General features: G+C 42.6%; 1 protein-coding gene across 1 annotated transcript; it reads right to left on the reverse strand.

Annotated features, from left to right (window-relative positions):
• Positions 1 to 1,238: 1,238 nt before the first annotated feature.
• LOC115159952 (astacin-like metalloprotease toxin 5) lies at positions 1,239 to 8,788 on the reverse strand. The gene is made up of 11 exons (XM_029710099.1): positions 8,686 to 8,788; positions 8,477 to 8,542; positions 8,275 to 8,331; positions 8,062 to 8,130; positions 7,872 to 7,921; positions 5,269 to 5,350; positions 5,045 to 5,159; positions 4,685 to 4,857; positions 3,545 to 3,626; positions 1,636 to 1,757; positions 1,239 to 1,524 (listed from the first exon to the last, which is right to left on the reverse strand). The coding sequence occupies exons 1-11, from the start codon at positions 8,720 to 8,722 to the stop codon at positions 1,520 to 1,522; spliced, it is 858 nt and encodes a 285-aa protein (XP_029565959.1). The 5' UTR covers positions 8,723 to 8,788; the 3' UTR covers positions 1,239 to 1,519.
• Between the last annotated feature and the right edge of the window lie 3,902 nt (positions 8,789 to 12,690).

Raw genomic sequence — 12,690 nt, forward strand, 5'->3', positions numbered from 1 at the left:
TTTGGCCATAATGACCATCATTATGTTTGGAGGAAAAAGGGGGAGGCTTGCAAGCCAAAGAACACCATCCCAACCGTGAAGCACGGGGGTTGCAGCATCATGTTGTGGGGGTGCTTTGCTGCAGGAGGGACTGGTGAACGTCACAACATAGATGGCATCATGAGTGAGGAAAGTCATGTGGATATATTTCAGCAACATCAAGACATGTCAGAAAGTTAAAGCTTGGTCGCAAATGGGTCTTCCAAATGGACAACGACTCCAAGCATACTTCCAAAGTTGTGGCAAAATGGCTGAAGGACAACAAAGTCAAGGTATTGGAGTGGCCATCACAGAGCCCTGACTTCAATCCTATAGAGAATTTGTGGGCAGAACTGAAAAAGCGTGTGAGAGCAAGTAGGCCTACAAACCTGACTCAGTTACAACAGTTCTGTCAGGAGGAATGGGCCAAAATTCACCCAACTTATTGTGGGAAGCTTGTGGAAGGCTACCCAAAATGTTTGACCCAAGTTAAACAATTTAAAGGCAATGCTACCAAATACTAATTGAGTGTATGTAAACTTCTGACCCACTGGGAATGTGATGAAAGATATAGAAGCTGAAATAAATCTCGATTATTCTGACATTTCATTCTTAAAATATAGTGGTGATCCTAACTGACCTAAGACAGGGAATTTTTACTAGGATTAAATGCCAGGAATTGTTTAAAACTGAGTTTAAATGTATTTGGCTAAGGCGTATGTAAAACTACAATAGTTATTTACATTGTCGACACCATTTCTGATCAAGTTGATATTTAATGGACAAAAAAGGCGTTCAAAAACAAGGACATTTCTTAGTGACCCCAAACTTTTGAACGGCTGTGTGTATAAATCTTTATGTATATTGGTTTAGCATTCCTTGCTAAAAGGTGGGCCACTTCCATGGTACCGGTTATCCTGAGTTGAGCTCAAGAGTTCACCCAAGTTACCTCGCCAACTCAAGCCTGTTTCGTAGTACACCCTTCTAGAGGGCGAAATTGTTATTTTGGTGAGTCTATGATCCCTGCTGTCTAAGTCCTGTTACAGCATCATCGTTAAATAATTTGTTGCCTAGGTAGTCGGCCAAGTTTAAGGAATAACTCACCATTAATTTAAGTCTCTCCTGCTATGCTAGATCTACTTCTTCTCTGATCCCACCTTGGGATGTATGATGAGCATAGCTGAGAAGGTCCATTATAGAATGAAACAGAACACTGCAAGCAACATCACACTGACTGGATTCTTTTCAGTCTAGGTCATTTTATTTATTTCCAAGACAAGTGCAGTGGTATAGGCCTAATTCAAGGCAGCAAGAGCACACAGGAGCAATTAAACTACTGCCAGACACACGTATAATCCATCAGAAAGCTTTAAGGGACTTGTTCAACTTATTCATTGTTGAGAAGTTAAAATGTCAGTGCCATTTGTGTTGGAATCTTCAGTCGACAGCAGCGGTGTTGAAATCTTCTTCGATGGTGTCATAAATGCTAAACTGTGCATTGTTATTCTGTGAAAGACAGGACATGAACATGGTTAGAATACAGTGCGATAATGACTGCATTTACAAAGGCAGCCCAACTCTGATATTTTTCCTGTCTCTGTGTGTGCATGTCTTTACCACATTGATAGAGTTTGTTGAGGCGTGCTATGTCCAGGGGGCTCAGGTGATTTCTCTGTCCAATCTGGACTCCCCTCTTCTTGGAGTGAATAGTGGGGTTACGGTTTGATGAGAAGTAGTATCTGCCAGGAGAAACCCAACAATTGGGGATTAGAGGACTTGCTACTTTAACACAAGGACTGCGTCACAATGCCACCCTAATCCCCATATAGTGCACATAGTTTGACCAGAGCCCAGGTAAACAATAGTGACCTAAATAGGGAACCATTTGGTACACACAGGGAAATGTTACTGGAGCTGGATACTGTACAGTCGTGGCCAAAAGTTGAGAGAATGACACAAATATGAATTTCTACAAAGTTTGCTGCTTCAGTGTCTTTAGATATTTTTGTCAGATGTTACTATGGAACACGGAAGTATAATTACAAGCATTTCATAAGTGTCAAAGGCTTTTATTAACAATTACATTCAAGTTGATGCAAAGAGTCAATATTTGCAGTGTTGACCCTTTTTCAAGACCTCTGCAATCCGCCCTGGCATGCTGTCAATGAATTTCTGGGCCACATCCTGACTGATGGCAGCCCATTCTTGCATAATCAATGCTTGGAGTTTGTCAGAATTTGTGGGGTTTTGTTTGTCCACCCGCCTCTTGAGGATTGACCACAAGTTGTCAATGGGATTAGGGTCTGGGGAGTTTAATGAACATGGACCCAAATTAGCGATATTTTGTTCCCCGAGCCACTTAGTTATCACTTTTGCCTTATGGCAAGGTGCTCCATCATGCTGGAAAATCCATTGTTCATCACCAAACAGTTCCTGGATGGTTGGTACCATTCTTTATTCATGGCTGTGTTCTTAGGCAAAATTGTGAGTGAGCCCACTACCTTTGCTGAGAAGCAACCCCACACGTGAATGGTCTCAGGATGCTTTACTGTTGGCATGACACAGGACTGATGGTAGCGCTCACCTTGTCTTCTCCGGATGCCCCAAACAATCGGAAAGGGGATTGATCAGAGAAAATGACTTTACCCCAGTCCTCAGCAGTCCAATCCCTGTACCTTTTGCAGAATATCAGTCTGTCCCTGGTGTTTTTCCTGGAGAGAAGTGGCTTCTTTGCTGCCCTTCTTGACATCCTCCAAAAGTCTTCGCCTCACTGTGCATGCAGATGCACTCACACCTGCCCGCTGCCATTCCTGTACTGGTGGTGCCCCGATCCCACAGCTGAATCAACTTTAGGAGACAGTCCTGGCGCTTGCTGGGCTTCAGGGCACCCAAGAAAGTCTTCTTCACAACAATTGAACCGCTCTCCTTGAAGTTCTTGATGATGCGATAAATGGTTGATTTAGGTGCAATCTTACTGGCAGCAATATCCTTGCCTGCGAAGCCCTTTTTGTGCAAAGCAATGATGACGGCACATGTTTCCTTGCAGGTAACAATGGTTGACAGAGGAAGAACAATGATTCCAAGCACCGCCCTCCTTTTGAAGCTTCCAGTCTGTTATTCGAACTCAAGCAGCATGACAGAGTGATCTCCAGCCTTGTCCTCATCAACACTCACACCTGTATTAACGAGAGAATCACTGACATGAGATCAGCTGGTCCTTTTGTGGCAGGGCTGATATGCAGCGGAAATGTTTTGGGGGGATTCAGTTCATTTTCATGGCAAAGAGGGACTTTGCAATTAATTGCAATTCATCTGATCACTCTTTATAACATTCTGGAGTATATGCAAATTGCCATCATACAAACTGAGGCAGCAGACTGAAAATGTATATTTGTGTCCTTCTCAACTTTTGCCCACGACTGTACACAGTCACAAAACTAATATTTACTTATTGCTATCAGTTTAAAAACAAGGTGAGTAAAATTAGGACTTTAGTGGGAATAAGGAGGAGAGGAGTATGACTGACGTTCCGTAGTGCATTATGGAGTCGTAGTCATAGGGCAGGTCCTGAGTGTCTCCTTTCTTCACCTTAAAATTATTTTCTTTTCCTGGAAGTTAAAAAGAGTTACAAGAAGCAGATGTGACTGGTGGACACTGCTGGGTGTGAATGTGATATAGGGGAATGAAAATGGAAATGTAGACGAGTTGAGATGGAAACCATTAAGTTGAACCTCTAGCAGGAGGAAACTCTACAGGATTCAAGGCATGAATATTTCATCTTACCTAATGAAACCCATTGTGGGTGGTAATGTAACAAAACTGCCTTCAAAACAAGCTTACATGTTATCCCAGGATACCCATTACGGGTGGCAACTGTAAAAGGTATATTTTACACCAGGATACCCATTACGGGTGGCAACTGTAAAAGGTATATTTTACACCAGGATACCCATTACGGGTGGTAACTGTAGATGACAACGTAGTGTTATTCGCGTCAGGCAAATTTAGCGAACAAGGTTGCTGCGTTCACGCCAGGGAAAATTCACAGGAGTAAACGAATTCAGTTCAATTCTACATCATTGGAAATGAGCCTGAAATACATAGTTATGCATAGTATTGGTCTCAAACTGAAGAACACTGATGGTTACTGGTGTAAGATTCTCTCTGGTGTTTACAGAACTGGTGCTGTGAGATTAGGATATCAGGATTCAAGGTAGCTATGATATTAGGCTATCAGGACCTGCTTAGACAAAGCAATTTCAACAGTAGAGAAAAGGGTTGCAATGTATGGGGAAATGAATGGCTGCACTATTTCCGTTATAATAAGTACATGATAAATGGAACGTTAAGGCATAAATGTATGAAAGACTATTCTTATTTTAAACTAAAGTGGTTCTGTCCTTGTGGTATGTAGTGTTTCATGTTGTGTGGACCCCAGGAAGAGTAACTGCTGCTTAGGCAGTACTTAATAAAATACTAAATGTCAATAGTTATTCTATACGGTCTTCACTCCAGACCACAAAAAGCTGAATCAGGTATGTTAGTGCTGGGCTGCTACTGAAGCCTGCACACTGCAGCTCTTCATGGGACAAATTGACCAGCCCTGCCCCTGATCCACATGCACTGCCCGTGAGGTGGTTTAGTATGTTGTGTTGGTGTGAGTTACCTGGGACCACGTTGTCCCACTGTATGGTGACGTATTGGTCACGGTCTGGCCGTGTGTGCTCGTGGTGCAGGCCCAGGGCATGCATCAGCTCATGACACAGGTTCCCCACGTTACAGGCTCTACCGAAGTACACAGACTGGGCCCCGCCCTGGAAACCTACATACGACGCACAGCTAGAGTTAAGTGAAGAGAGATAAAGGGGAGAGAAGCGGGAGGAGAGAAATGGAGGAGAAAGAGGCGATATGACAGGAAGAGAGGAAAAATAAAGGATTGAACACAGGAAAAGGAAGGAGAGGTTGTGAGTTAACTGTAAACTGCTGGGAAGGAGAGAATGTGTTAATGTGCCCACTTTGGACTCACCCTGTCCCAGAGATGAACTCTATGTAGTTCATCTCATTGGTGTATTCGTGGAAGCGGATACACGTCTGGTCTGAAATAAGCTTGAACGCTGCTAGTATAGTTTCCTTTCTGTCCACTGTGTGGATCAGAGACAATCTACCATTAGACGGTGCATATCATTCTCACTGTATTAGAAAACATCTAGTGTTACAGTGTTCATCTCTCCTACTGTATTCGACACTCACCCAGATAATCGTTGATCTTGTAGGGGATAGAAGTGACGCCTTCATTCTCAGGCCAAAGTGACTTCACAGCTAATCGGTCTTCCTGTAGGACAAACACCTAGTCTTTAATCCAGCTGTTGCTAGAGAGTATAGGCCTCAGATTAATTCAATTGTTATTTACGCGTTTCCCCTATGAATGTTTTTAAGTTCTAAAATGGTCAAACTATTTCAGTATTAATGACTAAAACCAGACTAAGTATGTAGAAAAAAAAGAATGGAGCAATATACAGTGTACTTTCCATGACAGACTGACCAGGTGAATGCTATGATCCTTATTGAGGTCACCTGTTCAATCAGTGTATATGAAGAGACCGGTTAAAGGAGGATTGTTAAGCCTTGCGACATGGATCATGTCTATATGCCAGTCAGAGGGTGAATGGGCAGGACAAAATATTGAAGTACCTTTGATCAGGGTATGGTAGGTACCAGACTCACCAGTTTGAGTGTGTCAAGAACTGCAACGTTGCTGTGTATTTCACACTCAGTTTCCCGTGTGTGTGTGAAGAATGGTCCACCACCCAAAGGACATCCAGCCAATGGCAGTCCAGTGGTCGAAAATGGGTGACACGAATTGTGCAGAGCAACAGACGGGCTACAGTTATAGTCAATTGACAGTCCAGTAAAACATTTGTTCCCAAAGACCCCAAAAATGCTCAGCTCGTAGAACCTTGACACAAATGGGGTATGGCAGAGTTCCACTTCTTTCAGCAAAAAACTTGTTGCAGTGGACTAAGGAAACACTGGACACAGGATAATTGGAAAAACGTCTGGTATGATAAATGCCGTTTTTTTTGCAATTTCACGCTGATGGGAGGACTAGGGTATGAAGAAAACCACATGCATGCATCCATCATGCCGTTTGTCAACATTGCAGGCTGGTGAGTGGCAGTGGTATGCTGTGGGGTGCCTTTTCATGGCACACATTGGGTCCCATGATAAAAGTTGAGCAACGTTTGAATGTCTTAACATAATTGAAAATCAGGTGCATCCCTTCATGGCAGCAGAGTATCAGCAGGTTAATGCCCCATGAAACAAGGCTCGGATTGTCCAGGAATGGTTCCACGAAAATTACAGTGAATTCAGCTTAGTGCAGTGGCCTGACCAGTCACCAGATCTCAATCCAATTAAGCATCTGAGGGATGAGATGGAACGAGCCATTTCGGATTAGAGATCCACTACCAGCCAACTGGGCACAATGGTGGGAAGCATTGAGGAATTCATGGGGCCAGCATTCCTGTCGAATGCTTGACACCTTGTAGAGTCCATGCCCTGACGAACTGAGGCTTTTCTGAGGGCAAAGGGGGGTGCAACTCAATGTTAGGTGTTCCTAATGTTTTGTAGACTATTATTTATATATATAAATATTAAATTGAGATTGTCGTCACTGGCCGACACACAATAAATCTATTATTTGCATGACTCACTGTGCAACAGTGTTTAACATGAATTTTGAATGACTACCTCGTCTCGTGACTACCTCGTAACCCACACATACAATTATCTGTAAGGTCTCGAACAAGCAGTGAATTTCAAACAGATTTAACTACAACGACCTATGAGAAGGAAACCACTCAGGGATTTAAGATCCCAGAGGAAATCCTGGTTTAGTCTGCTCTCTACCAGACACTGGGAGCATAATTCACCTTTCTGCAGGACAAGAACCTAAAACACAAGGGCAAATGAGTTGCTTAGCAAGAGTTGCTTAGCAAGAGAGCACTGGAGTTGCTTAGCAAGAAGACAGAATGTTCCCGAGTGGCCGAGTTACAGTTTTGACAAATCTACGGCAAGACCTGAAAATGGTTGTTTAGTAGTGATCAACAACCAATTTGACAGCTTGAATAATTTTGAGAAGTTACACAATCCAGATGCGGAAAGCTCTTAGACTTACCCAGCGGGACTCACAGCGCTAATCGCTGCCAAAGGTGCTTCTACAAAGTATTGACGCTGGGATGCAAATAGCTGAGATATTTCCGCATTTCATTTCCAATAAACTAGCAAAAATGTCTAAAACATTTTCACTGTCATTATGGGGTATTTTGTGTAGATGGGTTAGAATTTGTGTTTAATCCATTTTGAATTCAGGCTGCTTTCGGAAGGCACTGTACCAGCTTCTGGTATACACAGACTGAAACTAATGACTGCAAACTCGTTTAAGGTTTCTTTACAAGACAGAATGTTGAATAAAACGACATTGAAACTTACTCTACTGGTGGTCCGTGGTGTTGATCCTTCAGATGGTCAAAATATCCACAGGAAAGTACTGTTAACACAACTTTTTAGAGTGGCGGTACTGAAGTTGAAATTTCTATCACCTGGCACTTTAGTATGCATGCATTGTATATTTTTCCTGTGGATATTTTGGCTCAAATTTCAACCATCTGAAGGACCAACACCATGGACAACCGGTAGAGCAAGTTAGAATGTAATTCTGTTCAACAATCTGGCTTGAATGGTTTTGCAGTCATTAGCTTCAGGCTGTGTATACCAGAAGGTGGTATCAATCTGATTCATCAGCCTAAAAAAAGATGCAGTAACAGGACAGAAAGCAGGGATAATAGACTCACCGAAACCAGAATGTCTCCCTCCACGATAGCAAGGTCGAACTGTAAGTCCTCTGTAACAGAGAGAGAGGGTCTGAAACAACCACACTGACACAACATGTACTAGTTACAAGTCACTACCTCCAGTGCCATTAAAGTCCAGACCTCGCAGTAGAGGTCCAGGATTGTGCGCTTCATCTAATGAATGCGTTACCTTCTCTGGTTTCAGGCATTTTAACCCAATCATTTTGTCTGTGGCGTGGTCCCATTGAGGTAGTAGAACCTAAAGGCAATTGTTAACATTAAACACATTTTGCAATATTTTATTTTTGATAGATAAGCCATGAACTTGAAGAAAACCAATGGAATTGTTTCTTTAGGCCCATCACACCAAGAGATTGACTTGAGAATCACAGTAGAGGCCTACCTGTGGCAGTGAAAGTCACATTTGTAGAATTGTTGATGGGGTTTGTAGAATTGTCCACTGAAATACAGAAAGAAAATATAAAGAGGAACAGAACAACAGTTTTGCAGTGGGGCTGGCCTACATGAACTAAAAATGGTAAACAGGCCTAGTTTTCAGCCTGTAACCTTACAAAATGAGTGGTCCCCAATGCAGGCCTGCTTACCTGTGGCAGGGAAAGTAGAATTTGAAGTAGTAGCATTTGTCAAATTGGTGATGGGAACACTGCCCACTGAAATACACAAGGGTAACATAATACATGTTACATAATAACATGGTGAACCAATTGGCGTCTACAGTGCAACTGGCCTGGCCTAACTCAAATGGAAAACACTCAAAAGTAGGATGTCACGAAAACAAAATGACTGGTCCTACCTTGGACAAACCAGATGAGAATCAGAAACCAAACCATGTTGAAACAACGATTGTCCCCCAAGATTTGGGAGAGAAAAAAAACAACCAGAGAAACAACACAAACAAATTTGTTCAATAGCTCTCCTTCCAGTCAATAGTGGGTAGGGCAGCAATCACAAAAGAACAGGTGCCTCCTCCTTCTTCTTCTTCTTCTTCTTCTTCGGTGAGGTTTAAAGATGGTTGGCATCCAATACGTTGCATTATCGCCCTCTACTGAACTATCGTATGAATCCATTACCTTTGTGATACAAAATGGGAAAAGGGGAAACGTGAAAATGTAAAAATATATATATATTGAATGACTCTACTAACTAACTCTACACTCATTAAAACCCATCACCTTATTCCACTACTTTAACCCTATCTTAACCTACCCCGGGCCAACGACCCGAGAGGACGAGACACTACCACTCAACACACCCTGTAACTCTTCTGAAATCGAATCTCGTACCCCCAAGTACTTCTCTGCAGCTGCCACCACAACATCTATTTTCTATGACTTACGTGTCATCTCTGCGGTACAGCAGATAACAATTGCTATGAATGCTAAGCCAACCTCACTGAAACATATATCACTCATTGGCCTATCCCTCTGTTCTGGCAAAGATCTACTATTCACAGGGATTCTCTCTGAATCCCTCACCCTCCACTACCTTCTTCACTTCCTCTGCATACAACATCTTCTGCACTACAATGACCCTGGCCACCTAAACCTGCCTCTCTCGCACCCGACACCTCCACTTAGGGTTACCTTCACCGACTCAACGGCACCCACCATCTTTTCCACCCAACTTGAAACCGACCATGGATCAGACAAAAGGCCTGGTTCCACCTTCTTCAAAAATCTTACTCCCACTGAACCAATCGTATCTTTATCATAACCATACCCATCAATGGAAGAATTGGGCTCCAAGCTCCTCACAACAACTTCTACCCCTTCCACTCTGTTTGAACTTGATAGCAATCTTCCTCGACATACCCTCTCCCTTGTCATTGCTATCTTCAACAGATACAAACCCATCCTCTGCCTCCCTCAGTCTTTTCAACCTCCTCTCTCTTTCCCTCCAATCCTCCTCCCTTGACCAGTATAGACAGTGTTAATGTGCATCCATAGTATATAGTGAGCAGTACTGTGCATAATGTAGCAGATGCAGGAATGCCCTCATGCAGGAACACCCCGAAATGTGGGCTGCAGTTGCACACTATTGACAGAAAGACACATCAACCTCAAATAAAGCATCCGAGACAGCAAAACAGCGCTCCTCTGTCTTAGTATGTGTAGGCCATGTATCTGATGCCGTCTGGTCAAAAAGCATATAGCATGTCATACAGCCACAGTTGTAGAGCGGTCAGACTTTCTGGATGTTTAGTTCAGTCCTATGTGTTCTCTGGCCAATCTCTGATATCTTGTCGTGGATCTTGGCTATGATGGTGGGCTCCCCATTGACAGAAAATAAATATCTGCTGTGGGAAACCGTGTAGACAGTGTTAGTGTTCATGTATAGTGCAGTATAGACAGTGGTAATGTGCGTCCATAGTATAGAGTAGTGAACAGTACTGTCCATAATGTAGCATAGAGCCCATGTCGTATGTCCAGAGTGTTCCCAGAGTGGTATACCAAGAAGCAAGCTAGATCTACTCAGGGTCTTTTAAATCTAGCCAGCTTCAGTTAGCTTCACATTCCAGCTCAGGCTTCATCCGTACTACGATGGTGGATTTTGCTCGTCCACCTGCCGCAAAAGGCTGTCACATGCTTCCCAGTCGAAACAGTTTAAGCTTATACATTTTGTGAAGTTTTTGTTCATTTTGGTGTTTGGTAGGTTTTTTTCAGCTGTTTGCGTACACCAATTTTTGTGTTGAGGCAAGTCGAAGTTTGGTAGTCAAAGTCTACACCCCTTCATCAGTGATTGGTTCACAGTAGGGGTGGGAACTATGGACGGGATTCTTCAATGAAGTGTTTGCTATCATTCAGTTGAGAATTACTGCACTAAACTGATGTGTAATTGCGCGACTAAGACCTCCTCTGCAAAAACTTAAAAAATTCTATACAAATTTCTTGATGTATCTATTTTGAGCAAGTGTTTCTGGCTATATTGTTACTACGGTGGCTCAAGAGAGACAAACAGTAATATTGCCTCTTTCTCCTAGTTTTTCAAGCCAAGGTCTTTAGGAAGTGTGAGCACAGAAGTTTGCATCGCCTAGCCGAGTTCTGCTAGGAGCAAACTGAACCTATGTATGGGGACGTCTTTACTCTAGAATAGTTATTGCAAATTTTATCAGGCTATGGTGTAAAATAGTCCAAATTAGAGCCATCTTATGGGCAAAAGTGCCATATTTTATTATCTATTGTTAACGTCTTTGATATGCTTATCGATGCACAAGCCCCTTCCTCCCCCACTCCTATCGATCTGATTTCATTGGTCCTCGCAAATCAGACACTTCATTCAGGATATATGAGAAAGCTCCGAGTTAGCCTACCCCAGAGAAGGTTTGTTTTAGAGGATTTGTTGCCTTGGAAATGTACACTGAACAGAAATATACACACATGTAAAGTGTTGGTCCCATGTTTCATGAGCTGAAATAAAAAATCTCAAAAATATTCCATATGCAAAAAAAGCTTATTTCTCTCATTTTGTGCACAAATTTGTTTACATCGCTGTTAGTGAGCGTTTCTCCTTTGCCAAGGTAATCCATCCACCTGACAGGTGTGGCATATCAAGAAGCTGATTAAATAGCATGATCATTACACAGGTGCACCTTGTGCTGGGGACAATAAAAATCCCCTAAAATACGCAGTTGTGTCACAATACAATGCCACAGATGCCTCAAGTTTTGAGAGAGTGTGCAGTTGGCATGCTGACTGCAGGAATGTCCACCAGAGCTGTTGCTAGATAATTGAATGTTAATTTTTCAACCATAAGGTTCCTCGAACATCATTTTAGAGAATTTGTAGCCACGCTGGGAGGGAGGCTGACAAGTATTTGCATATAATAATGCCTTTTTGTGGGGACAAACTCATTCTGATTGGCTGGGCCTGGCTGCAAGTGGGTGCGCCCTCCAAGGCCCACCCAATGGCTGTGCCCCTGTACAGTCATGTGAAATCCATAGATTAGGGACTAATGAATTCATTTCAATTGACCTCCTTATATGGACTGTAACTAAGTAAATTCTTTGAAGTTGCATTTATATTGGCCTTCCGAGTGGCAAAGCGGTCTGAAGCACTGCATCTCAGTGCAAGAGGCGTCACTACAGTCCCTGGTTTGAATCCAGGCTGTATCACATTCGGCCGTGATTGGGAGTCCCATAGGGTGACGCACAATTGTAAAAAAAAATCTGTAATGTTGCAATTATACATTCATGCAGGAGGAAATACAATGATTGCACTAGTGCATATGCGTGAAAGTGGTCTGCACACAGCACATTATCCCCGGAGATTCCAAACTCGGGCAACGTGTCCCCCATATGACATCACCGTGATGTCATAATGAGTGGGGGAAAAAACACCTGCATCAGAGACAGTGCAAAGGTTTTCATACTCTGCCACATCCTGAAGAGTTACCTTGTTGTACAATGTCTACCATTTACAACTGGAATCTACATTGAAATTACAACACATACAGTATTTATTATGAATACATTTCTTTCTTGTTGTCCCATGATTTTCACTTAGCAAAAAGAGTTAATGTCAACGCGAAACTGATTGTGAGGACGAACAAAGGTACTCTTTACATAGTCCTATATGCATCCCAAATCAACCCTATAAAGTACACTGTCAGCCATGGTCAAAAGTAGTACACTATGTAGGGAATAGGGTCCCATCAGAGGACAAACACTCATGATGCATCATGGACAGTAGCTGTGAAGTGATACACATTGCTACAGTGTGGTTTTTACTATGTTTATGAGCTTACTAGTACTAAATATACTGTATTTCAAACATAGAAGTGGATTAATTGGATAATAGGC

Source organism: Salmo trutta, chromosome 23 (genome assembly GCF_901001165.1).
Source record: "Salmo trutta chromosome 23, fSalTru1.1, whole genome shotgun sequence".
Classification (NCBI taxonomy): domain Eukaryota; kingdom Metazoa; phylum Chordata; class Actinopteri; order Salmoniformes; family Salmonidae; genus Salmo; species Salmo trutta.